Source organism: Camarhynchus parvulus, chromosome 25 (assembly GCF_901933205.1).
Source record: "Camarhynchus parvulus chromosome 25, STF_HiC, whole genome shotgun sequence".
NCBI classification, from domain to species: domain Eukaryota; kingdom Metazoa; phylum Chordata; class Aves; order Passeriformes; family Thraupidae; genus Camarhynchus; species Camarhynchus parvulus.
Genome location: NC_044595.1, coordinates 2385500 through 2411886, shown reverse-complemented (window position 1 = coordinate 2411886; position 26387 = coordinate 2385500). Strand labels below are relative to the sequence as shown.

Below are 26387 nucleotides of genomic sequence, written 5' to 3'. Positions count from 1 at the left end.
TGAGCAGGATGGGCAGGGGATGGGCAAGGGACAGGCAGGGGATGAGCAGGATGGGTAGGGCAGGCAGGGGGATGGGCAGGGGATGAGCAGAACGGGCAGGGGACAGGAAGGAGACAAGCAGGGGGACGGGCAGGACAGCAGGGGATGGGCAGGGGATGAGCAGGATGGGCAGGACAGGCAGGGGGACAGGGAGGACAGGCAGGGGGACAGGCAGGGGACAGGCAGGGGACGAGAAGAATGGGCAGCGGAGGGGCAGGATGGGCAGGGGACACGCAGGCGGACAGGAAGGGGACAGGCAGGGGACAGGGAGTACAGGCAGGGGGACAGGCAGGGGATGGGCAGGACAGGAAGGGGACAGGAAGGGGACAAGCAGGACAGGCAGGGGATGAGCAGAACGGGCAGGGGACAGGAAGGGGATAGGCAGGACAAGCAGGGGACAGGCAGAGGACAGGCAGGACAGGACAGAGGACAGGCAGGAGGACAGGCAGAGTGAGGCAGCCCCGCCGCCCTGCTCTGCTCTGCCTCTGCCGCCGGCCACAGGCAGGAAGCAGCGACCAAAGCTGCAAGAACTTTCATGTGATGGGGAAACGTCACAGGAAGGTGGCATGGTGGCCCTGCGGTGACAGCCAGGTGACAGCGGCAGCCTCGGGACAGGCTGGGCTGTGCGAGGAGAGCACTGAGGCCAGCTGGCCACTGGCACGTCCTGCAAGGGTGTCATTGTCCCTCCTGTCCTGTCTGCATCCTGGGACCTGCCACTGATGGGAACAGGGAGAGCAGGGCTCAGAGGGGACAGCAGAGGGGACAGCAGAGCATGGAGGGGACAGCAGAGCAGGGAGCTCACACCCTGAGCCCAGATTCAATCCTGGCACAGTGCAATCCAGCACCATTCCCTTCTCAGACTCTGGGTGCCAGAGCTGGGCCGTTCTGGGCCGTTCTGGGCCATTCTGGGGGCATCAGCAGCCGAGCTGCCAACGCCGTGGCTGTGCCACCACGTGTCCTCTGCCACCCTCGCCCGGGTGGTGCCAGGCTCCAGCTGGAGCCAGCCCCAGGGCAGTGCCAGCCGCAGGGCAGTGCCAGCCCCACTGCATCCCATGGATTGGGAATTAGGGCAGGGATTAGGGCAGGGTCTGGCTCATCATCCATGGCACTAGGACAGGGATGGGGGGTGTTGCTGGTTGGGGGTTTATTTATAAATTACAAATGGGACGGGACTGTTGAGGAGTTTGCTTTGAGCTGTTTCATTTTTTGGTATCAGTCTTGTTACATGGTTATGATAATGGGAAGATGTTAATAGTTTACATTTTTGGTAGTAGGCAAAAAATTCAATGTTACAACTCACTTTAAAAGCTTTTTGCCCAATCACACAAAGCAAAAGCACATTGACAGTAGTTCCATCCAATCACTATAAGCCCACGTACCTTTGGTTAAAACAATGCTTGCTTATTTCCAATACAATACCTGCTTGTGAGCCTCAAAACACAATGCACAGAGCTCCATTATTAAGCTTAGAACTTCCTAATATGGGAAGTATAAAAGCATAAAAAAATATAAAAGTAGAAAAGTCTATCTTGCTAGACATACTTTTCTGTAGCTTAGGGAGTTATTTTAGACAAGGATTAATACACAGACCATTCTTCTATTTGTGCCTACTTTCCACTCCTTATATAATTTTTTCACTGACAAATTTTATGGTTACTGCTTAGCTCTAATCACAGTTCTGCTGTTTCTGAAGCTGCCTTTTGCAGCTTTCCCAAAACCTCCAGATTTTAAGGATTAAAATCCTTAAAATTTAGGATTCCCACAGCTGAGCCGTGTGGTGACTCCACAAACCCCAGGGCAGTGCCCGGTGCCCCCCATCAGCCTCGGCTCCCTCCACCTACAGAAAGCCATCCCTCTGTTAAAAACAGGTTAGAAGCTGTTGTAAAATAGTTAATAGATCATTAAGCATGTACTGTTAGTTTGGTTATTATATTATTAAAGGGGTTAAAGTTGTAAGAAATATGGTTCTCAATGTACCAGAACACACCTCAGTAAAGTGCGCCATGAGCCAGAACTGTAATGGGCCAATCAAGGCCTTAAACCATCCTGCAGATGAAGGATCCAAAAAGAAACCACTTCAAAGGGACTAAAAACAGGATACAAAGGGCACCTGACCCAGGGAAGCTGTGCTGTTCCACCTGCTCAAGAAAACCCAGCGCCGCTGCTGCAGCATCCTTGATGGGAACGCTCCTGCTCAGCCCCTTGCTTAAGGCCTTTTCTTTTTTATAATAAAAGCTGAAATCACTTCAGCCCGGGAGCTTGCTCTCGTGTTTATCACCTCCCCAAAACCTTCAGGGCCTCCCACGTTTCCCGTGGCTCGGCCGGGCTTCCTGTTTGCGATGCTCACCGGAACGGGGAGAGCACGGGGTGAGAGCGGACAGCGCCCGCCCCGGCCCATCCCGCGGTGTTCCTCGGGGAGCTGAGGCTGGAACCACCAGGAATTGTTCCTAACAGGCTTTTTCTGGCTCCTCAGCACAGCCGGGGGTGTTTTCGAGAGGAACGCAAAGAGATCTCCTTGTCCTGAGCTGCTGTGGCCGGAGCCTGGCGCAGCTCCCGGGGATGGCGCGGCTCCGAGGAAGATCCTGGCACTGAGGAAGGTCCTGCACTGAGGAAGATCCTGGCGCTGAGGAAGGTCCTGCAGTGAGGAAGGTCCTGGCACTGAGGAAGGTCCTGGCACTGAGGAAGGTCCTGGCACTGAGGAAGGTCCTGCACTGAGGAAGGTCCTGGCACTGAGGAAGGTCCTGCACTGAGGAAGGTCCTGGTCTGAGGAAGATCCTGGTACTGAGGAAGGTCCTGGACTGAGGAAGGTCCTGCACTGAGGAAGGTCCTGGTGCTGAGGAAGATCCTGGTACTGAGGAAGGTCCTGGTGCTGAGGAAGGTCCTGCACTGAGGAAGATCTGGTCTAAAATCCTGGCACTGAGGAAGGTCCTGCACTGAGGAAGATCTGGCACTGAGGAAGGTCCTGCATGGAAGGTCTGGTTAGGAAGGTTGGTGTGAGAGGTCCTGTTGAGGATTGGTATGAGGAAGGTTGGTATGAGGGGACTGGGAGATCTGGCACTGAGGAAGGTCCTGCACTGAGGAAGGTCCTGCACTGAGGAAGGTCCTGGTGCTGAGGAAGATCCTGCACTGAGGAAGGTCCTGGTGCTGAGGAAGATCCTGGTGCTGAGGAAGATCCTGGTCTGAGGAAGATCCTGGCACTGAGGAAGGTCCTGCACTGAGGAAGGTCCTGGTACTGAGGAAGGTCCTGGTGCTGAGGAAGGTCCTGGTCTGAGGGATCTGGTATGAGGAAGGTCCTGGTACTGAGGAAGGTCCTGCACTGAGAGTCTGGCACTGAGGAAGGTCCTGACTGAGGAAGGTTGGTCTGAGGAAGATCCTATGAGGAAGGTCTGGTGCTGAGGAGATTGGTGCTGAGGAAGATGGTCTGAGGAAGATCTGACTGAGGAGGTTAGGAGTTGATGGTGGGTTGGTGGTGAAATGTAGTAGAATGAGAAAGGTTTGGGGTCTGCTTGTGGTTTTGGGGTCCAAGGGGATTTGGGGGTAACGTTGGTGGGTGGTTTCGGTATTTTGGGCGGCTGCTTTTGCCTTGGCTGGGGGTTTTGGGGTGTTGGGGTCAAATTGGGGTCAGGGATTTTTTTGGGCATGGACAGGACTTTTTGAGTGACAGGACAAGGGGACAGGACAGGACAGGACAGGACAGGACAGGACAGGACAGGACACTCTGCCCCCCCCGGGTCCATCTCTAAACGAACTCAGCGCTTTCCACCAGGCCCAGCCGTGCCTCAGTTTCCCTCCTTTCAATGCCGGGGCGTGCCTGTCAATGCACGGGGCAATCAGCTGCTTGTGTCCATCCCCGGGGGACAAACGGACACGCTGTGCCCCCACGGACACGGCACACGGCCAGGGGTGTTGGTCAGCTGCAGCTGCAGCCGCCCCCGGGCACGGAGCCGCCCGGGATGGGCATGGGGCAGTGCCGTGCCAGGGCCGTGCCAGGGCCGTGCCAGGGCCGTGCCAGGGCCGTGCCAGGGCCAGCAGAGCCTGCCCCGGGTGCCAGGGCACAGGGCACACGCAGAGGGGACAGGCAGTGCCCCCTGTGCGGGCCGGCAGGCTGGGCAGTGAGGAGGAGGAGGCGCTGCTGGATGTGGAGGAAGGCTCGGGGAGGGTAAGGGGGGCACAGCTGGGCTGGGAGGGGGAGGGGCTGGGGGGAGCTGGGCTTGGGGACTGTCCCTTAGGGCTTGGGGACTGTCCCTTAGGGTCTGGGCACCACCGACTCTTCTTTAGGGTTTGGGGACTGTCCTTTAGGGTTTGGGAATCACTGACTGTCCTTTAGAGCTTGGGGATTCTTCTTTAGGGTTTGGGCAACTCTGACTCTCCTTTAGGGTTTGGGGACTGTCCCTTAGGGTTTGGGGACTGTCCCTTGGGGTTTGGGGACTGTCCCTTGGGGTTTGGGGACCTCCAGCTGTCCTTTAGGGTTTGGGGGCCAGGGACTGTCCCTAAGGGTTTGGGGACTGTCCTTTGGGGTTTGGGGACTGTCCTTTAGGGTTTGGGGACCTCCAACTGGCCTTTAGGGTTTGGGGCTTGGGGCCTTGGGGACCTCCGACTGTCCTTTATATATATGTATCTATATAAATAATTTTATTATATAAATAACAATATATACTATATAACAATATATTCACATTTATAGAAAATATTTGTTATATAAGCAATATTTATAGGTGATGTATTTTAATATAAAATTATATTAAAATAGAAATATAAATCTAGATAGAAATATAAATACATATATAATTTCTATTATTAAATAATATCTATATTATCATGGACAAATATTAGTCTTATAGGCTGTGAGATTTCAGAGGAGTACGGATTTGGCCATAGGACGCAGTAGCCACAAGTTCTTTGTTATAAGTCAATATAAAACTTTCTAATTTAAATGCCAGTTGCTCCAAGGTTTATTTTGCTTTTCTAACTTATCCCCTTTATTCACTTTTACTGCACTGTGGTTATTTTTAGGTAATAGGCTGCTGTTGCATGCATACACATATGCTCCTGTTAAAACTCTTAAACTTTTAACTTTATATAATCACATTACTATGCTGTAGACTCTTCACCATCTTATCAACACAGTTTCTTATTTACTTAAAGCATATTCTTACTTATGGAAACATAAGGTTATGATTTTTCTACTTAATGTCTGTGCACTTTATTTTTACATCAATTTTAAATTTGATTTTTACATCAACTTTTAACTCTATATCATCACATTGCTATACTGTAGACTCTTCACCATCTTATCAATAGTTTCTTACTTAAATTTAAATTATATTCTTACCTATAAAAACCCATAAGTTTATTATTTTTTCTACGTAATGTCTCTGCACTTCATTTTTACATCCATTTTAAATTTAATTTTTACATCAACTTTTAACTCTATATAATCACATTACTATGCTGTAGACTCTTCACCATCTTATCAATACAGTTTCTTACTTAAATTATATTCTTCCTTATAACTACAAAAACATGTTTATGATTTTTCTACCTAATGTCTGTGCACTTTATTTTAATACCCATTTTTAACTTTTAATTTAATTTTCACATCAACTTTTAACTCTATATAATCACATTACTATGCTGTAGACTCTTCACCATCTTATCCAACCCAGTTTCTTATTTACTTAAGGCATATTGTTACTTATAGAAACAGAAGTTTATTATTTTTCTACTTAATGTCTGTGCACTTTATTTTTACAGCAATTTTTGGGCTCCTTTTATCCCAATTTTCCGTCTTTCTTTCCCCATTTCTGAGGTACTTGAGAGGTTCAGACTTCCTGGAACACCTGATACCAAAGATTCCCCTCTAATGTATAACCCTGCCTTTTAATTTTTAATTCTTATGGAATTTAGGGGTTTCCCCCATTGTTTCCTTCATCTTTCAATATCCAATTTCATTTCTCAGCAAAGTTTATTTTTAAAATCAAATCTCTAAAGTTTATTTTTAAAATCAAATCTCATTTTCCATTCACCAGCCAGTGGAATCGTTCCTTTTATCTCTCAGTGCTGGTTTTATCTCCCAGCTTGTCTGTAAAGACAAATCCCTCACTCCTCTCAACGTCATGGGCAAAATAGACTCGACATGGGGGAATTAATTGCATTTATTACTAATCAAATCAGAGCAGGATAATGAAAAGCAAAACCTTAGCAACATCTTCCCTCCATCCCTCCCTCCTCAGGCTCTCCCTCCTCCCTCCAGGGGAGCAGGAGATGGGAATGGGGGCCCCTCATGCCCCTCCTTGCACTCTGGCCTGCTCTCTCTTCTCTTCTCTTCTCTTCTCTTCTCTTCTCTTCTCTTCTCTTCTCTTCTCTTCTCTTCTCTTCTCTTCTCTTCTCTTCTCTTCTCTTCTCTTCTCTTCTCTTCTCTTCTCTTCTCTTCTCTTCTCTTCTCTTCTCTTCTCTTCTCTTCTCTTCTCTTCTCTTCTCTTCTCTTCTCTTCTCTTCTCTTCTCTTCTCTTCTCTTCTCTTCTCTTCTCTCCTCTCCTCTCCTCTCCTCTCCTCTCCTCTCCTCTCCTCTCCTCCCTCCCCTCTCTCTCCCTCCCTCCTCTCCTCTCCTCTCCTCTCCTCTCCTCTCCTCTCCTCTCCTCTCCTCTCCTCTCCTTTTCTCTTATCTTTTCTCTTTTCTCTTTTTTCTCTTCTCTCCTCTCTCCTTTCTCTTTCCTCTTTCCTCTTCCCTTCCCAAAACTTCCCTTCCCAAAACTTCCTTCTCTTCCCAAAACTTTCCTTCCCCTGCTGTGGGGGGCACTGCCAGGGAGTGGCTGAGCTCACGGTGCTTTCATCTCCTATTAATCTGTTTTGTTTTGGTTTGTTTTTTAAACCCCAAACTTTGTGTTTTCTCTGCCTTTTGCACCCCTTGCCCACTGAGGGAGGGGGATGCTGCTGTGACCCCCCAATTCCTGCTCCTGCCCCATTTCCAAACCCCCTGAGCAGCCCCTGCGGGTCCTTCCCAAGGGCTGAAAGTCTCCAAATTTCCACCTGCTGGAAAATTCAGTGTAAACTGGGAGAGCTGGGCAGGGGCTGGGCTCTGACACAGCACTGGGAATTCCCCTTGGGAGATTCTGGGGGTTCTGGGGGTTTTGGGTGTTCTGGGGGGTCCTGGGGGTCCCCGGGCAGAGGTTGAGCTCTGACACAGCACTGGGAATTCCTGTTGGAGTGTCCTGGGGGGTTCTGGGGGGTTTGGGGGGTCCTGGGGGATCTGGGTGTCCCTGGGCAGGGGCTGAGCTCTGACACAGCACTGGCAATTCCCCTTGGAGTGTCCTGGGCTGTCCTGGGGTGTCCTGGGGGGTTCTGGGGGGTCCCTGCACCCCCAGGTGTGGCTCAGCCCCTGCCCAGGTGCTGCTGCTGCCTCACAGGACGTGGCTGAGCCCAGGGAGGATGAGGAGAGCCAGGGCCTGGCAGGCAGCACGAGCCCGGGCAGCGTGGAGGACGCGTATGAGCTGCTGGAGAGGCTGGGCAGGTGAGGGGGGTCCGGGCAGGTGAGGGGGGTCCGGGCAGGTGAGGGGAGCCCGGGCAGGTGAGGAGGGGTCTGGGAAGGTGAGGGGGATCCAAACGGGTGAGGGGAATCTGGATCTGGACAGGTGAGTGGGCTGTACCACAGATGAGCAGGGATCTGGGCACGTGAGGGGAATGCAGGCAGGTGAACAGAACCCACCACAGGTGAACACAGGGCAGGTGGGGATCCAGGCAGGTGAGGGGGATCTGGGCAGGTGAGGGGGATCCAGGCAGGTGAACAGGAATCCGGGCAGGTGAGCAGGATCTGTGTCACTATACAACACGAAAGAACACAAGCACACTACGTTCTCAAGGTGAAGGAAGAAAGAGGAAGTTTATTTTCTTGACTCTAACATTTATAGTTTTCCAAAAGTGACAGATTGGAGGGTGACAGTGCCACCTCTCCAATGGCACTGGTCAAACCAACAGTCCATCAACTTTCTCCTCCTCCATAAAAGAAGACAAAACAATCAGTTATTTACAGAAAGTGTCTGAGAAAGTTCACCACAAGAATGTCAATATCAGAAGGCTTAGAAAATCTTAAAAAACCAGGGTGACAGATCTGGGCAGGTGAGCAGGGATCCAAACAGGTGAGGGGAATCTGGGAAGGCGAGTGGGATCTGGATCTGGGCAGGTGAGTGGGGTCTGGGAGGGTAAATGGGATCCAGACAGGTGAGCAGGAGCCACCCCAGGTGAGCAGGTCGCAGGCAGGTGAACATAGGGCAGGTGGGGATCCAGGTAGGTGAGGGGGACCTGGGCAGGTGAGAAGGACCCATGACAGGCAAGCAGGTCACAGGCAGGTGAGCAGGATCTGGGCAAGTGAGCAGGAATTTGGGCAGGTGAGGGGGATTCAGGCAGGTGAGCAGGTCGCAGGCAGGTGAACACAGGGCAGGTGCGGATCCAGGCAGGTTCACTGGGGCACTGGCAGGATCTCAGCTCCCTGGCAGCCCCAGGGCTGCCCAGATTTCTGGGTTCTCCCCCTGCCCAGCCGTGCCCAGCCCGGGATGGGATCCCAGCTCCCTGAGAGCCCCAGGGCTGCCCGGATTTCGGGGTTTTTCCCCTGCCCGGTGCCAGCCCAGCCCGGGATGGGATCCCAGCTCCCTGAGAGCCCCAGGGCTGCCCAGATTTCTGGGTTCTCCCCCTGCCCAGCCGTGCCCAGCCCGGGATGGGATCCCAGCTCCCTGAGAGCCCCGGGGCTGCCCGGATTTCGGGGTTTTTCCCCTGCCCGGTGCCAGCCCAGCCGTGCCCCAGCCCTGCTCTCTCCGCAGCGGCCACTTCGGCGTGGTGAGGCTGTGCCGGGAGCGCAGCACGGGCGCTCTCTACGCCGCCAAGGTGCTGAGGATGCGGCGGGGCCGGCCGGGGCCGGAGCGGGCTCAGGTGGAGCGGGAGGTCTCCATCCTCCGCCAGCTCCGGCACCCCAACATCCTGCGGCTCCACCAGCTCTTCGCCAGCACGGCCGAGGTGGTGCTCGTCCTGGAGCTGTGAGTGGGGTCCCGGCGGGTGGGACCACCTTTTTGTGCCGCCTGTAGGAGGTGGCCGAGCTCCGCTGTCCCCGCCTCGTGCAGGATCAGCGGTGGGGAGCTCTTTGACTTCATCGCTGAGAAGGAGATGCTGTCGGAGGAGGAGGCCATCGAGTTCCTGGGGCAGATCCTGAGCGGGGTGCAGTACCTGCACGCTCGGCTCATCGCTCACTTCGACCTCAAGGTGGGTATCGCCGGCAGGGGGCTATCCACAGACCACAAATGTCATGGGGCTGCTGTGCAACGTGCCCTGAGCTGTTTTATTTTCCAGCATCACTCTCATTCCATGGTTATGACAATGGGAAGATGCCAGCAGCTCACATCCCAGGCAGCAGACTAAGAATTTAATGCTACAACTCACTTTATAAGTTTCTTGACCAATCCCACAAAGCAAAAGCACATTGACAGCAGTTCTATCCAACCACTATAAGCACATGTACCTTTGGTTAAACAATGCTTGCTTATTTTGAATACAATACCTGCTTGTGAGCCTTAAAACACAATGCACAGAGCTCCATTATTAAACTTTAACATTCTTAATATCTTGCTAGATCAACTTTTCTGTAGCTTAGAGAGTTATTTTAGACACACATTAATACCATTGTTCTATTTGCCCTTGTTTTTCTACAGTTTAAATAATTTTCCTGCTGACCTATCTAATGGCTGCCGCTTAGCTCCACTCACAGTTCTGCTGTCTCTGGGGCCTGCCTTTTGCAGCTTTCCCAAAACCCTCTGATTTTGTGGATTCCCACACGTGGGGACCCCCCATCCTCACTCCCTGATGATCTGAGGGGTGCCAGGCACCTCCAGAGCCCTGCTCCCACCCTCCTCATCCTCCCGAGGTGCTGCTGGAGCCCCAGCACCCCTCGGTCACCCCGCTGTGCCCGGCCCTGTTCCCACAGCCCGAGAACATCATGCTGCAGGACAAGGACGTCCCCAAGCCCTGGATCAAGATCATCGACTTTGGGCTGGCCCGGCAGCTGGAGGATGGCATCACCTACAGGAGCCTCTGTGGGACCCCCCAGTACATTGGTACGGGGCTGGCACATTCCTGGGGGTCCCTGCACCCAACCAGGCGTGGGGATGGGACCCCCAGGCATTCTCCTGTCCCCCTGTCCCTCTGATGTGCCACCCTGGCTCTGTTTGCCCCCAGCTCCTGAAGTGATCAATTATGAACCACTGAGCCCTGCGACCGACATGTGGTGAGGATCAGGACCTTGGGGGGCAACAGGCTGAGCTGGTGGGTGGGGAGAGCCCCCCCTGGGTGCCACAGGGCATGGGGGGGGCCCAGGCAGGGCAGCACCTGACCCCCACCCCTGCATTTCAGGAGCATCGGAGTCATCACCTACATCCTGTGAGTATGGGGCAATCTCTCTGTGGCTGGGGGAAACTGAGGCACAGGGACGCTGTGGGTGCTGGGGTGGCCGAGCTGGTGCTGTCCTGGCACTCAGTCGCTCTGTTGTGTCCCCACAGGCTCAGTGGCCTGTCCCCCTTCCAGGGTGAGACGGATGCTGAGACCCTGTCCAACGTTGTGGCTGGAGCCTACGAGTTCGAGGAGCGCTGCTTCAGCCAGACCTCCGAGCTGGCCAAGGACTTCATCCGCCAGCTGCTGCTGAAGGAGCCACAGTGAGGCCCCAGCCCCATCCCTTCCATCGCCTTCCCATCTCTGCCCCACCTCCACCTCTGTTATCCCCACCTCCAACATCCCCATCCCCATCTTCATCGTCCCCATCCCCATCTTCATCACCACCATCCCCATCTCTTCCTGGTCCCAAACTCATCTTCATCCCCATCCATTATCCACATCTCCCTTTCTATCTCCCTCCCATTCCTGTCTGCATTTCCATCCCTATCTCCATCACCATCCCCACTGATCCCATCCCATCCCACCCCATCATTTCCATGCCCATCCCAACATCTTTATCCCCAACCCATCCTTATCTCCAACCCGTCCTTATCTCCAACCCATCCTTATCTCCATCTCATCTCTATTTCCACCTCCATCTCATCCCCATCTATATCCCCACCATGTCCAACTCCATCTGGTTCCTTTCTCTGACCCCACCAGCACCATCCTGACCCTGACCCTAACCCTGACATTGATCCTGACCCTAAACCTAACCCTGACCCTGACCCTGACCCTAACCCTGACCCCGACCCCGACCTAACGTGACCCTGTCCCTGACCCCGTCCCCATCCCCACCGTGGGCCTGTGGGGCCAGGACCCCCAACCCCATCCCCTCCCTGTGTTCCGCAGGCGCCGCATGAGCGCAGCCGAGTGCCTGGTGCACCCCTGGATCAAGGTGAGCGGCACGGGCAGGCCCCTGGCAGCGGGGAGGGGACACGGGGACAGTGCCAGGGCCAGTGCCAGTGCCAGTGCCACGTCCTTGTCCCCGCAGCCCCTGAGCAGGAAGCAGGCGCTGAGCCGGAGCCGCTCCTCCATCAACATGAGAAACTTCCGCAGGTTCAACGCCCGCAGGAAGTGGAAGGTGCCCGGCCCTGGGGTCCCAGCACCCCTGAGTCCCCTGGGGAGCCCCCCAGATCTGGGGAGGGACCCCCACCTCGGACCGCCTCCCTCTCTGTCCCCCTGTAGCTCTCCTACAACACCGTGTCCGCCTGCAACCGCCTGTGCCGCCTCGGGAGGGAGGATGAGGAGCTGGTGAGCCCCCAGATCCCACCCAGCACGGGCTGGGGAGGGGGAGAAGGGATTTGGGGGGGTCCCTCTCAGTTTCTCTCTGTGGCAGTGCCCCCTGCGCTGCAGACCCCCTGTTTTGGGCATCCCCCCCATTGCTGGGATGGGATGGGGGAAGTGTGGTGGGGGGCTTGGCCAGAGATGGGGGCATGGTGCAGATTGGGGTGCTGTGCAGTGAGGGGCGCCCTCTCCTCTGGGGGAACCCTGGCCGTGCCCTGCAGCCCCGCCCTGTGCCCCCAGCGCCGCTGTGAGAGCGACCCAGAGGAGGAGAGGAGCCCCCAGACCGCCCTGCTGCGCCGGAGGAGAAGCAGCTGCTCCTGAGCTCCTCCCAAAAAAGGCAGGATCTCCACGAGAGGAGCCTTGGGGTGCCCCCATCGCCCCATCCGAGGGGGCAGGGGCACGGCCAGCTCCTAGCTCGGTGGTTTTGGGGGTCTCTGGGACATCAGCACCCCGCTCCTGCCCCCGGGTTTTGCCCTCCTCCCTGCTTTGTCCTAATGAGAAAAATAAATGTCACCTCCTCCTACTCCAGCCTCTTCTGCTTCTCCTTCCCCTTAGGGGTGGCTCGTGTCAGCCAGGCAGGTGCTGAGTGCCCGCAGCTTCCTCCCTCACTGCAGGGCTGCTCTTCTGCGGGGACCCCAGAGCCGTGGGCTCCTGGCACCCCAGATTCACCCTGCCAGGCACAGCGACCCTTAAATTGTCCCTTCTGTGCCGTTCCGTGTGTTGCTGGCTGCTTTCCCGGCGTCCCCCAGCCAGAGCCGCTCGGAACCTCCTGCTCCGGCTGGGGAAACTGAGGCACGAGGCAGCTCTTCCTTCCCACCCACTCGGGCGCGGGGGGGCCGCCCTGTTTTTCTCCCTCTCTATTTCCCAAACATGCCCTGGCCCCGGCCCTGACAGTTGTCAGGCTAAATATTTTGTGTGCGGCAGCCGAAAACAAAAGTGAAGGGGCCGCAGGCTCCGGGCAGGGTCCCCCCCCCGCATCCCGGCGCTCCCCGGGCACGGACACGGCGAGCGGGACCCGAGCGAGCGCGATCCGGGACCCGGCAGAGCCCGAGGTGGGACCGGGACGGGGCCCGGTCGAGGATGGGGCCGGGGGCGCTGCGTGCCCCGAGGCTGGGGGTGATGCTGCTGCTCCTTGGGCACCTCCCGGTGCCCCCCGTGCGGGCTCCCTCCGAAAGTGAGTGCTTTTGGGGGCGGGGGGATGTTTTGGGGCGGGGGCTGCCTGTGCTCGGGGGTCTGCAAGGGATAAACCCCGAGGCAAAGCTCTTGGGGTGCTCCCTGTCTGGGTTTGCCTGCCCCCCAATGCTGCAGACCCCCCGTTTTGGGCAGAGGGGCAGAGAGTGGGAGCTCCCTACAGCTGGGATGGGATGAGGGGAGTGGAGTGAGGGGCTTGGCCGGAGATGGGACCCTCAGCCCCACTGGGAGGGTGGGGAATTGTCACAGCTCCCTGTGCAGCTGCTGGGGTGGGAAAGGTTGGGGAGGGGGTGCCAGGGTGGGGAGGGGGCAGCCGTGAGTCCTGGGTCTCATGGCCACAACAGGGAACAGCTGGGGGTACACGGAGGGTCTGTCGTTTATCCTGCCTTCCCCTCTCCCTGCCACCCGTGCCTCAGTTTCCCCAGTCACCGAGAGGCTGTGCTGGGGGGTGGGAGCGATGGAGGAAGAGGATGAAGCCCCCAAGGGACACAGGTCACTGTGCCTGCTCCCGCTGGGACCCCTGCCCTCTGTCTGTGCTCCCAGGGGACCCCCTCCCCTTACAGGGGACTTTGCAGGGTCAGGGAGGTGATGGTGGCAGGGGGGGTTGGTGCTGCAGGGGGACCGAGGGACCCTCCTGTCCTCAGAGAGAGGGGACAGGGCTGCCAGTGAGGGGCTGAACCTGGGGTGAGGGGCTGCGGGCAGCTGCCAGAGCCACGGTGCCCACGGTGCCCACGGTGCCCACTGTGCCCACAGTGCCCATGGGGCCACGGTTCATGGGTGACACCAAGAGGGGAAAATCACACTGGGCATGAGGTCACAAGGACATGGCCATGAGCCCGGGCTGGCAGCGGGTAGATGAGGGGTGAACCACACACCTGATCCCCTCCAGGACCTGGCCCTGGTTTCTGGCCGGGGATGATGTCCGTGAAGCTCTTTGCTCAGCCTGGCTCTTGCATCCCTGCCAGGATCAGGAAGCAGGAGGTGCTGGGGCTCATGCTGCCCATTTCTGGGTGGAAAAGCCCCAGGACAGCCGATGTGGGGCTGGGGCAGGGCCACATGGACACCTGTGGTAGCCTTGTGGGCCCCATTCCCTATCTGGGCATGAGGGGGAGTTAATGGGGACAACCTCGCTGGAGCTGCCACTCCCTGGGTAACCATGAGTGGGCACACCCATGAGCACCCTGCAGCCTGGGGAAGGGGAAAATCCATCTGCACCCCCAGACAGCTTCCCCCAGAGCTGGGACGTGATCCCTGCCCCATGTCAGCCTGCCAGGCCTCGTTGGAGCTGCCACTCGCTGGGTAACCGTGAGTGGGGAAATCCATGAGCACCCACAGCTGCCCCACAACCCAGGGAAGGAGAAAATCCATCTGCACCCCCAGACAGCTTCCCCCAGGGCTGGGACGTGATTGTGGGGCTGACAAGGGGCAGGGCACCCTGCCAGGCCTCATTAGCATCACTGCTGACGGCCCTGCCGTGCCCTGGAGAGCCAGCTGCTGCCAGAGCCGCTCACATCTCCAACTCCAGCCACGCTTGACAGGCAGCACCAGGATATTAAACCTGCCCTGAGCACCCCCTGGGGGATCCCTGGGTGGGGTATGGGGGTGTGGGGCTCTGCCCCATCCCTGCTGCCGCCCACGGGGTCCCCCTCTCGCCACCACAGTCTGCGGCAGCATGGACATCCGCCACGACGTGTCCCAGCTGCGGAAGCTGGAGAACTGCTCCATCATCGAGGGCAACCTGCAGATCCTGCTGATGTTCACCACGGGCGCCGAGGACTTCCGGGGGCTCAGCTTCCCTCGGCTGCTGATGATCACGGAGTACCTGCTCCTTTTCCGCGTCTACGGGCTGGAGAGCCTGCGGGATCTCTTCCCCAACCTCTCGGTCATCCGCGGCACCAACCTCTTCTTCAGCTACGCCTTGGTCATCTTTGAGATGCCGCACCTGCGGGACGTGGGGCTGCACAGCCTGGGCCACATCCTGCGCGGCTCGGTGCGCATCGAGCGCAACCAGGAGCTCTGCCACCTCTCCACCATCGACTGGGGGCTGCTGCTGCCCGACAGCGGGGACAGCACCTACATTGTTGGCAATAAGTTGGCTGAAGAGTGTGCTGATGTCTGCCCGGGCATCCTGGATGTGGAGAAGCCGTGTGTGCAGACCAGCGTCAACGGGCAGCTGGATTATCGCTGCTGGACCTCCAGCTACTGCCAGAAAGGTGGGTGCCAGTGCCACGGGGTCTGGTTGTGCTGCTTTTCTGGGGTGGTGCTGGTTGGCGCTGCGGGGTAAACTGGGAGGGCACTGGTGGTGTGGCTGTGGCTCCCCTGCTGCTGGGAGTGTGCTGTGCAGGCAGCACGGTGGGGTAACCAGATCCGTGCTGTATCATCCTCTGAGGAGAGGCCAGCTCCTGGCTGCTGTGTTTTCCCAGCAGCGAGGTAAATACAGGCCCCTCCTGAGCTCGTTTTCTGTAAACAGGAGAGCTGGTAATGAAATATGTACTATAAACACAGATCCTTATCTGGGCTGCAACTTCAGCTGTGGGCCTGGCCTGGCTACACTGGGCAGAGGGGGTTCAGCATGGGCCGAGCCCCACCTTGTCCATCCGTCTGTCCTGCTGTCCCTCCATGCAGCCCCTCACCCACCCACCCAGCTTCTCACACAGCCACCCCTCAGCCCACCTGCCCAGCCAGCCTCACTCATCACATGTCCATCCATCCATTCCTCCATCCCTTTGGGCACCCCTCCATCAGCGCTGCCATGCCTCCATCCACTCCTCCATCAACCCATCCCTACCTCCCTGTATCCTTGTATCCATCCCTTTCTCCCTCCGTTCTTGCATCCTCACATCCCAGCATCCCCCCTTCCGTCCTTGCATACATTCCTCCCTGCATCCCACCATCCATCCCTGCATTCCTCCATCACTGCATCCATCCCCACGTCCCTCCCTCCCTGCACGCCTTCATCTCACCATCCATCCCTCCCTCCATTACCAAATCCATCCCCACATCCCAACATCCCTCCTTCTGTCCCTGCATCCTTCCTTCTTCCCTTGCATCACATTCCTCCCTTCATCCCACCATCCATCCCTCTGTCCCTGCATTCCTCCATCACCAAATCCATCCCCAAATCCCCACATCCCTCCCTGCATCCCTTTATCCCACCATCCATCCCTCCCTCCCTCCATCCCTCCATCCCAGCATTCCTCCATCATGGAATCCATCCATCCATCCATCCACCCATCCATCCATCCATTCCTCCCTGCATCCCTCCATCCATCCATCCACTCATCCATCCATCATCCATCCATCCATCCATCCATCCATCCATCCATCCATCCATCCATCCATCCATCCATCCATCCATCCATCCATCATCCATCCCTCCATCCCTGCATTCCTCCATTCCTCCACCACTGAATCCATGCCCACATCCCTCCCTCCCTGCATCTCTTCATCCCACCATCCATCATCCATCATCCATCCATCCATCCATCCATCCATCCATCCATCCATCCATCCATCCATCCATCCATCCATCCCTCTATCTATCTCTCCACCCCACCCTCACTCCCGTTTTCCCCCATCCCTGGAGGATGCCACCAGCCCCCCAACCCCTTCCCCCCTCTCTCCTCTCCCCCTGCCCCCAGTCCCAATCCATGCAGCCTGTGCCCCATGCCCACAATGCCCATCTCCCCTGTCAGTGTGCCCGTGCGGGGCGGGCTCAGCGTGCACGGCGGCGGGCGAGTGCTGCCACGCCGAGTGCCTGGGGGCTGCGGCCGCCCCCACGACCGACGGGCCTGCGTCGCCTGCCGCCACTTCCACTTCAACGGGCACTGCCTGCCCTCGTGCCCGCCCCGCACCTACGAGTACGAGGGCTGGCGCTGCGTCACGGCTGAGTACTGCGCCAGCCTGCGCAAGGTCTCCCACAACCCCCGCGACGCCTCCAAGTTCGTCATCCACCAGCGGCAGTGCCTGTCCGAGTGTCCCTCAGGCTACACCAGGAACGAGAGCAGGTGGGGGTGTCCCCGGTGCCCTGGCATGGGCAGGGTGGTGGCACGCTGGCCAGCTCACGTCCCGTCCCTGTCACCCTGCCCACAGCATGTTCTGCCACAAGTGCGAGGGGCTGTGTCCCAAGGAGTGCAAGGTGGGCACCAAGACCATCGACTCGATGCAGGCGGCGCAGGAGCTGGGGGGCTGCACCCTCATCGAGGGGAACCTCATCCTCAACATCCGCCGGGGCTGTGAGTGCCAGAGCTGGCCCTGCCAGACCCACCCCGGGTGGGAGAGCTGCTGTGGAGGGCAGGGGGTGTTTTGCCTTGCAGGATGAGTTAATGGGGAGGTGCCCCTCTCCCTGAGCTCATGCAGTCTGTCATTCCCAGATAACCTGGCCTCAGAGCTACAGAGCAGCCTGGGGCTCATTGAGACCATCACGGGCTTCCTGAAGATCAAACACTCCTTCGCCCTCGTCTCCTTGTCCTTCTTCAAGAACCTAAAGCTGATCCGTGGTGACTCCATGGTGGATGGGTGAGGATGGTGTGGTTTTGGGGGGGACCTGTGGCCCTGAAGGTGCCCTTGCCCACTACCTCCACCCACATCTCCTCCGCCAGGAATTACACCCTATACGTCCTGGACAACCAGAACCTGCAGCAGCTCTGGGACTGGAGCCACCACATCCTCTCCATCCCCGTGGGCAAGATGTACTTTGCGTTCAATCCTAAGCTGTGCCTGGCTGAGATCTATCGCATGGAGGAGGTGACGGGCACCAAGGGCAGGCAGAACAAGGCAGAGATCAACCCCCGCACCAACGGGGACAGGGCGTCCTGTGAGTACGGGGATGGGGACAGCCAGCAGCGCCACGAGCCTCTGCCTGAGTCCTGCCTCCTCCCCACAGGCAAGACCCAGACCCTGCGCTTCATCTCCAACGTCACCGAGTCCGACCGCATCTTCCTCAAGTGGGAGCGGTACCGGCCCCCCGAGTACCGGGACCTCCTCAGCTTCATCGTCTACTACAAGGAGTCGTAAGTGCTCCTCTTGTCCCCGTGGTGGAGGCCTTGGGAATGCCAGCCTGTGGGGTTTTCTGTCCCTGCTGGACCCTCCCCGATGCCCGGTGTGGGACAGACCCTTCCAGAACGTGTCGGAGTATGTGGGGCAGGACGCCTGTGGGGCCCAGAGCTGGAACGTGCTGGACGTGGATCTGCCACTGAGCAGCGAGCAGGAGCCGGGGGTGACGCTGCTCAACCTCCGTCCCTGGACCCAGTACGCCATCTTCGTTCGCGCCATCACCCTCACCACGGCCGAGGAAGGACGCAACTACGGGGCCCAGAGCGAGGTGGTTTACATCCGCACCATGCCAGCGGGTAAGGGACTGACAATGCCTGTGGTGGACACCCCATATCCCTACAGGAAAGACTGACCACCCCTGTGTCATCCCAGCCCCGACAGTGCCCCGGGATGTCATCTCCATGTCCAACTCTTCCTCCCATATCGTGGTGCGTTGGAAGCCGCCCACGCAACGCAACGGCAACATCGTCTACTACCTGGTGCTGTGGCAGCAGCTGGCCGAGGACATGGAGCTCTACATCAACGACTACTGCCACAAAGGTGAGGCCAGGCAGGGCAGGGGCAGCACAGCCGCCGAGGGCACCGGCAGAACGAGGGTGGTGCCGCTGAGCCAGGCTCTGCCAGCCCTGCCCATTGCTGCCCACAGGCCTGAAGCTGCCCACCAGCAGCGCAGACACGCGTTTCGGGTTTGGGGATGGCCCCGAGGGGGAGCAGGATGCGGAGGAGAGGTGCTGCCCCTGCCGCCCCACTGACGGGCAGCTCCGCATGGAGGGCGAGGCCGAGTCCTTCCAGAAGAAGTTTGAGAACTTCCTCCACAATTCCATCACCATCCCCAGGTGCCATCTGGGGGGGTTCCCTGCTTTGGGGGGCTCCCTCAAGCTGGGTGCGTGGGTCTGCCTGGGTGGGGGGGTCCTGTGGCTGCTCCTGGCAGACCCTTTAACTGATTTCCTGCTGTCTCAGGCCACCCTGGAAGGTGACATCCATCAATAAGAACCCACAGAGGTGAGCTGGGGGATCTCCCCTCCCCTGACCAATTCTCGGGGACAACCTCAGGTCTTCAGCTCCCCACCACATCCTGTCCCCATGTCCTGCAGGACCCCAAAGCAGCGCAGGGACGTGGTGGCTGTCACACCTGCAGCCAACACCTCGTCAGCAGTGCCGCTGGCCCCGAACTGCCGGCCCGGAGGCGAGCCCAAGCCTGACTTCCAGATCTTCGAGGACAAGGTGGTGCGTGACCGGGCGGTGCTGTCGCGGCTGCGCCACTTCACCGAGTACCGCATTGACATCCACGCCTGCAACCACGCCGCGCACACCGTGGGCTGCAGCGCCGCCACCTTCGTCTTCGCCAGGACCATGCCTGAGCGTGCGTGCCCAGCGCTCCAAACCCCACCCCAGCCATGCTGGCGTGTTGTTGAGATGGGGGTTGGGGTCCAGGCGGTGCCCCCAGGAGCTGACTCCCACCATGCCTCTCTGCAGTGCAAGCTGACAACATTCCTGGCAACGTGACGTGGGAGCCGGCTGGCAAGAACAGCGTCCTGCTGCGCTGGGAGGAACCCAGGAACCCCAACGGGCTCATCCTCAAGTATGAGATCAAGTACAGCCGGGAGACTGAGGTGAGAACCTTCTGTGGCATCCGCTGCCCAGCCCTGCCAGGTCTGGTTATAGGGGCACAGCACCCATCCCATCTCCATCTCCATCTCCATCTCCATCTCCATCTCCATCTCCATCTCCATCTCCATCTCCATCTCCATCTCCATCTCCATCTCCATCTCCATCATCTCCATCTCCATCCCATCCCATGCCATCCCATGCCATCCCATGCCATCCCATCCCCATCCCCATCCCCATCCCCATCCCCATCCCTATCCCATCCCATCCCATCCCATCCTCATCTCCATCCTCATTTTCATCTCCATCTCCATCTCTGTCTCCATCTCCATCTCCATCCCGTCCCATCCCATCCCTCTCCCACATCTCCGTTTCCATCATCTCCATCTCCATCTCCATCCCATCCCATCCCATCCCATCCCATCCCATCCCATCCCATCCCATCCCATCTCCATGCCATCTCCATCCCAAGCCTTACACATGTCTGGGGGGAGTGAATCCCCTTTGCCACCCCCACGTTGTCCCCTCCAGGAGGTCACCACTGTTGTCTGCGTCTCACGCCACCGCTACTCCAAGTATGGGGGTGTCCACCTGGCTCTGCTCCAGCCAGGGAATTACTCAGCCAAGGTCCGGGCCACCTCGCTGGCTGGCAACGGCTCCTGGACAGGGCTGGTCAAGTTTTACATCCTGGGGCCAGGTACGTGCAGGGGACAGGGGGACATCAGCAGGGACCTTGGCGGGCAGGGAGGGGGCAGCTGTGGGGTCGGGGAGCTGGGGCTCACTGGGGAATTGGGCTGTGCTGCTGGGATGGACGTGTGGGGTCAGGGGATGCTGCTGGAGGTGGGAGTTGTTGTTGGACTGGGAAGTTGAGGGGTTGAGGGATGATCCTGGCCTGAGACACTGGAGCATCACAGAGTCACAGAATTGTTTGGGTTGGAAAAGGCCTCCAAGTCCAAATGTTCCCTCAGCACTGCCAAGGCTGTCTCTAACTGATGTCCCCAAGTGCCACATCCACACCTCTGTGAAATCTCCTCAGGGACAAAGACTTCACCAGTGCCCTGGGCAGCCTGCTCCAATGCTTTCCAGTTTTCCCCAATATCCAATCTAGACCTCCCCTGGCACATCCTGAGGCCCCTTCCTCTGGTCCTGTCCCTGTTCCCTGGGAGCAGAGCCTGACCCCTCCTGGCTGTCCCCTCCTGTCAGGAACTGTGCAGAGACACAAGGTCCCCCTGAGCCTCCTTTTCTCCAGGATGAGTCCCCCCACCCCTCTCAGGTGCTCCTGGTGCTCCACACCCCTCCGCAGTTCTGATCCTTCTCTGGTCACATTCCAGCCCTGCTTCCTTGTCATGTGAGGTCCAAAACTTACCCCAGGATTTGAGGTTCCTCAGCAGTGCCCAGCACTCACTTTCTTCTCAGCTCTCTCTTGGGTACAAATGGATTTATAGAAATATTTTTTATTGTCTCTCATGGCAGATTCAGTTCTAGTTGGGGTTTGGCCCTTCTAACTTCCATTCTTGTCCTGAGCTCCCTCAGATCCTCCTGAACTTCCTGCCCCCTCTTCCAAAGATCAGAGCCTCTCCTTTATCCCTGAGCTCCAGCCAAAAACCTCTGCTCAGCCAGGCTGGTCTTCTTCCCATCCTTCATCCAAGGATGCTGCTGGATGGAGGAGTTGTGGGACTGGGGAGTTGGACACTGGGACAAAAAGTTGAGGGATGCTCTGGGACAGGGATCAGAGGGTGCTGCTGGTCTGGGGAGCTGGAGGCTCCCCCTCTCCGGCCTGGTGGTGGGACAGGTGTCCCATGTGAGCTGGGATGAGTGCCCAGACCCTGATCCATGGCCACCTGCTCCCGGCAGCCGAGGAAGAGTCCAGCAGCTTCTACGTGCTGCTCACCGTCACGCCCGTGGTGCTCATGGTGCTCATCTCCTGCCTGGCCGTCTTTGTCTTCTTCTACAACAAGAAGAGGTAACGACCCCCCTGCCCCCCCATGGCCGGGCTGGGCTGGGGTCTGGCCAAACCAGGCCTGGGCAGGGCTGGGGAGAGGCAGCAGCTCCAAGCCCTGCCCACCCCTGGCAGGAACCACGACGGGTACCCCAGCGGGACCCTCTACGCCTCCGTCAACCCCGAGTACTTCAGCACCTCAGACAGTACGTGGGGACTTGGGGACACGCAGGGGCCACCCCAAAGGGCCACCGAGCCCTTTCTGTGCTGGGGTCACGCTGGGGGAGGATGGGGATGGGATGGGGTGAGAATGGGATGGGATGGAGATGAGTACGAGGGTGGGGATGGAGTGGAGATGATGGGAATGGAGGTGGGGATGGGAATGGGATGGGAATGAAAATGGGATGAAGATCAAGATGGGGATGGGGATGGGGACAGGGAGGAGGATGGTGATGGAATGGAGATGATGGGATGGAGGTGGGAATGGGACTGGGGACCGGGAGGAGGATGGTGATGGGATGGAGATGATGGGATGGGGATGGAGATGGGGATGGGATGAAGATCAAAATGGGGATGGGGTGGGGACAGGGAGGAGGATGGTGATGGGATGGAGATGGGAATGAGAAAGTGATGGAGATGACGATGGAGATGGGAATGGGGATAGGGACTAGGATGGTGATGACATGGAGATGGGGATGGGGATGCAGATGGGGTTAGTCACAGTGATGGGGACGGGGTGATCCCCGCTCACCCCACAGTGTACATGCCTGATGAGTGGGAGGTGTCCCGGGAGAAGATCACAGTGATCCGGGAGCTGGGACAGGGCTCCTTTGGGATGGTGTATGAGGGGGTGGCGCTGGGGCTGGTCACGGAGGGAGAGGAGACCAAGGTGGCCCTGAAGACAGTCAACGAGCTGGCCACCATGCGGGAGCGCATCGAGTTCCTCAACGAGGCCTCCGTCATGAAAGCCTTCAAGTGCCACCACGTGGTAGGTGGGCAGCTGAGGGGGAGGGAGGGGGCATGGGGGGTCTGGCCACTGACATGCCAGCCCTCTTTGTCCCTGCAGGTCCGTCTGCTCGGCGTGGTATCCCAGGGCCAGCCAGCTTTGGTCATCATGGAGCTGATGACACGTGGTGACCTGAAGAGCTACCTGCGTTCACTCAGGCCTGAAGCCGAGGTGAGGAGCTGGTCAGATGCCAGGACAATGATGAGGGGACACTCACCCTGTGCCCAGGGTGGTCCTGGCGTGCCCCTGCCCCATCCCTGAGTGTGTGCACGGTGCAGAACAACCCCGGGCTGCCTCCACCGTCGCTGAAGGACATGATCCAGATGGCGGGGGAGATCGCCGACGGCATGGCCTACCTCAGCGCCAACAAGTTCGTGCACCGGGACCTGGCTGCCCGCAACTGCATGGTGTCCGAGGACTTCACCGTCAAGATTGGAGGTGGGCGTGAGAAATGGACAGAAAATTCTCAAAACCTGACAGAACTGTGTCCAGTTCTGGGCCCCTCAGTTTGGGAAGGATGTTGGGATGCTTGAGTGCGTCCAGAGGAGGCAATGAGGCTGGAGAGGGGCTGGGAACACGAACACTGTGAGGAACCACTGAGGGAGCTGGGGGTGCTTAGCCTGGAGAAAAGGAGACTCAGGGGTGACCTTATCACTCCCCACAGCCCCCTGAACGTGGCTGTGGTCAGGTGGTGTCTTTCTCCAGGAACTAGCAGAACCAGAGGACACAGCCTTATACTTCACCAAGGGTTGGATATCAGGAAAAAAGTTTCTCACATAAAGAGTGATAAAGTTCTGGAATAGCTGCATGGGAAGGTGGTAGAGTCACCATCCCTGGGTGTGTTTAAAACAAACCTGGATGTGGCACTGGGTGCCAGGGCTTAGTTGAGTTGTTGGGGCTGGGTTGGACTCGATGATCTTGAAGGTTTCTTCCAACCACTGAGGGAGCTGGGACTGTTCAGCCTGGAGAAAAGGAGACTCAGGGGTGACCTCATCACTCTCTACAACTTCTTGAAAAACGCTTGTAGTCAGGTGGGGTTGGTCTCTTTCTCCAGGAACTGGCAGAACCAGAGGACACAGCCTTAAACTTCACCAAGGGTTGGATATCAGGAAAAAAGTTTCTCACATAAAGAGTGATAAAGTTCTGGAATAGCTGCCTGGGAAGGTGGTAGAGTCACCATCCCTGGGTGTGTTTAAAACAAACCTGGATGTGGCACTGGGTGCCAGGGTCTGGTTGAGATGTTGGGGCTGGGTTGGATTCCATGATCTTGAAGGTCTCCTCCAACCCAGTGATTCTGCAATTTCTGCGAGAAGACTCACACAGTGTGTATCTGTATACAAATCTTGAGATAAGATACTAATTTAGAAATACCATGGAATAAGACAGACATTGCTGAGAGAAAAATTGAACTAGAAACAAGTTTCAAAAGATGGCCTTACAAAAAAGGCTAGATACTTTAGAGAAATAAAATTATGAAAGATGCATTGTAGCAGGACCCACAAAGAGTAATTTTAGATGATTAGCTGCAAGGCATTTACAGCATGGTGTACCCAAAGCTGATAGGCCAAAAAACACTTAGGGTGTATTGTAATTAGGAAATCATTAGCTTCTGATTGTGATGGCATGAATTATAACATCTGTATTGTCTCACCCTTCGCACGAGACTGAAAATAGAATCAAAGTTTTTAAAACACCTCTCAGTTGCCCCATCTCTGGGTCAGAAAAGGGCAACAGTGGGTGGGCAGTGGCGGTGCCAGCCCTGTCTCCTTCCTCCTCCTCTTCCTCCTCCACCAGATTTCGGCATGACCCGGGATATCTATGAGACGGATTATTACCGGAAGGGGGGCAAGGGGCTGCTCCCCGTGCGCTGGATGTCCCCCGAGGCGCTCAAGGACGGCATCTTCAACACCCAGTCTGACGTCTGGTGGGTGCTGGGGTGGGCACAACCGGGGGGATTTGGGGACCCCCCCAGGCTGAGCAGAGGTGCTCTGGCAGGTCCTTCGGGGTGGTGCTGTGGGAGATCGCCACGCTGGCCGAGCAGCCCTACCAGGGCATGTCCAACGAGCAGGTCCTGCGCTTCGTCATGGACAACGGCATCCTGGAGCGGCCTGAGAACTGCCCCGACGAGCTGTGAGTGCTGGGGACAGCCCCACCCTGCTATGGGAGAGGCTGCCAGGGGAAATCCTGCTCTCTGCGGTGCTGGGGGGGCTGTTGGGAGCCCCCCAAAGCCAGCGGGTGCCCTCTCTCCGCAGCCACGAGCTGATGTGCCTGTGCTGGCAGCAGAACCCTCGCCAGCGCCCCTCCTTCGTCCAGCTCCTGGAGCGCATCAAGGACCACATGGCGCCTGCTTTCCGCACCCTCTCCTTCTTCTACAGCCCCGAGAACGGCCATCACGGCTCGGGAGAGCCCTCCAGCACCGAGACAGACCCGTGCCCCGAGGAGGATGAGCCCCCCGCATCCCCCCTGCCCGCACGCAGGGACCACAGCCCCGGGCAGCTCCCCAACGGGACAGCCCTGCTCTGACCCCGGGGTGTCCTCGGATCCCGCTGGACTCTGCACCCCTCGCCCCTCTCCAGCCACCCCCCACTTGCTGGGACCCCCCCTCCTGCATTATTTATTGCTTCCAAGGGCCCAGCCGAGGCGTGGGTGCCTTGGGAGGAGGGTGGCAGCAAGGCAAGGATGTTCCGTGGGATGCATTTGCCCCTGAAAATAAATTGGGGGTGCTCTGAGTCAGGGGGAGGGAGTGGGGAGCTGCTGGCTGGGAGGAGAACACCCATTTTTCCTTTTTGTGGGGGGTGGGATAAGGTGGGTATGGGAATGGGTAGCAGGGTTCGACATTTGGGGTCCCCCATCAATCTGCTCCCCAGGTCAACAACCCCTGTGATCCCCACACCTTTCCCAGGTGGGGAAACTGAGTCACGGGACTCAGACAAGCCTGGGGTTGCGCTGATGTCTCTTCCCAGAGGCCGTGCTGAGCCATGGAAGGGGCATCACCGCCTAATGTGAGCTCGAATAAAGGGGATGAAGCTCAACTGCAGCAGTGCCTGGCTTGGGGGGGTCGCGGGGGGGGCAGCACAAGGGGCTTCCCGCTCCCCACCCCCCCTGCCCTATCTGCGTCCTGTGGCTTTGCCCTGCGGTGCCCAAACCGGGGGCGTTTCTAGAGAAAAACGTCAAAGCAGTGGAATTTAGGAGGATGTGGCAACAGCCGCGGGCCCGCTCTGCCGGGGGTGGGGTCCTGGGGTGTCCAGTGGGGCCCCACGGGAGGTGACCCCAAAGGAATCGGGGTCCCGTGGGTGCCGCTGGGGGCCGGCGGGGGGGATGAGCCTTGGGGGACGGGTGCGGGATGAGAACGTGCAGAAATCAGCGCTGGGATGAGCCACCCCCGACGGGCTTCCCAGCGAGCTCGGGGACAAAACAAGGTCCGGTGGGGATGGGGAATTCTGTCCTGTCCTGCCTCACCTCGGGGAGGAGGATGAGGCGGGTGCTGGTCGGAGGGGACAGCTGGGGACAGGGCCACTGTGCCACAAACGTGTCCCCATCTCCAGCATCTCTGTGCCCCCGGGGTGCTGGGGAGAGCTTGATCCAGGAGAGGCCATCACGCCTCGAGATTTGGGGGGGTGCGACAGCTCGGGGGACAGCAGGTGGCCCCCGGGATGGTGATAAGCCCTGTCCCTTGTACTGCAGCCCGCCCCGAGCCATGCTGGAGCGGGTGTGGCGTCTGTGTGTACACGGGGGTGCCCCGGGAATTTTGGGGGTTTGATGGGAATTTTGGGGGTTTGGTGGGATGGATCC

The 26387-nt window shown here is 57.9% G+C and overlaps 2 protein-coding genes across 2 annotated transcripts; both read left to right on the top strand.

Annotated features, from left to right (window-relative positions):
- Positions 1 to 8358: 8358 nt before the first annotated feature.
- On the top strand, positions 8359 to 12173 carry LOC115913237 (death-associated protein kinase 2-like). The gene is made up of 11 exons (XM_030965160.1): positions 8359 to 8384; positions 8853 to 9065; positions 9150 to 9288; positions 10007 to 10136; positions 10258 to 10306; positions 10432 to 10458; positions 10578 to 10730; positions 11362 to 11407; positions 11504 to 11593; positions 11698 to 11763; positions 12037 to 12173. The coding sequence occupies exons 1-11, from the start codon at positions 8359 to 8361 to the stop codon at positions 12115 to 12117; spliced, it is 1020 nt and encodes a 339-aa protein (XP_030821020.1). The 3' UTR covers positions 12118 to 12173.
- A 703-nt stretch (positions 12174 to 12876) lies between these two features.
- On the top strand, positions 12877 to 25118 carry INSRR (insulin receptor related receptor). The gene is given in 23 exon segments (XM_030965293.1): positions 12877 to 12970; positions 14649 to 15200; positions 16683 to 16742; positions 16745 to 16994; positions 17080 to 17222; positions 17361 to 17505; positions 17589 to 17803; positions 17873 to 17999; positions 18100 to 18338; positions 18415 to 18582; positions 18689 to 18878; positions 19003 to 19044; positions 19137 to 19405; positions 19519 to 19655; positions 20182 to 20347; positions 21505 to 21613; positions 21725 to 21795; positions 22348 to 22577; positions 22656 to 22766; positions 22874 to 23033; positions 24390 to 24519; positions 24591 to 24725; positions 24848 to 25118. Coding segments are annotated over 23 exon segments (4014 nt in total).
- Positions 25119 to 26387: the final 1269 nt, after the last annotated feature.

Bases quoted from the DNA above. Each gene is read 5' to 3' on its own strand.
- LOC115913237 (XM_030965160.1), top strand. From the start codon at position 8,359: ATGACAGGCAAGCAGGTCACAGGCAG. The intron at 10,137-10,257 runs GTACGGGGCTGG...GTTTGCCCCCAG, and splicing joins TGGGACCCCCCAGTACATTG to CTCCTGAAGTGATCAATTAT. The intron at 11,408-11,503 runs GTGAGCGGCACG...TTGTCCCCGCAG, and splicing joins TGGTGCACCCCTGGATCAAG to CCCCTGAGCAGGAAGCAGGC.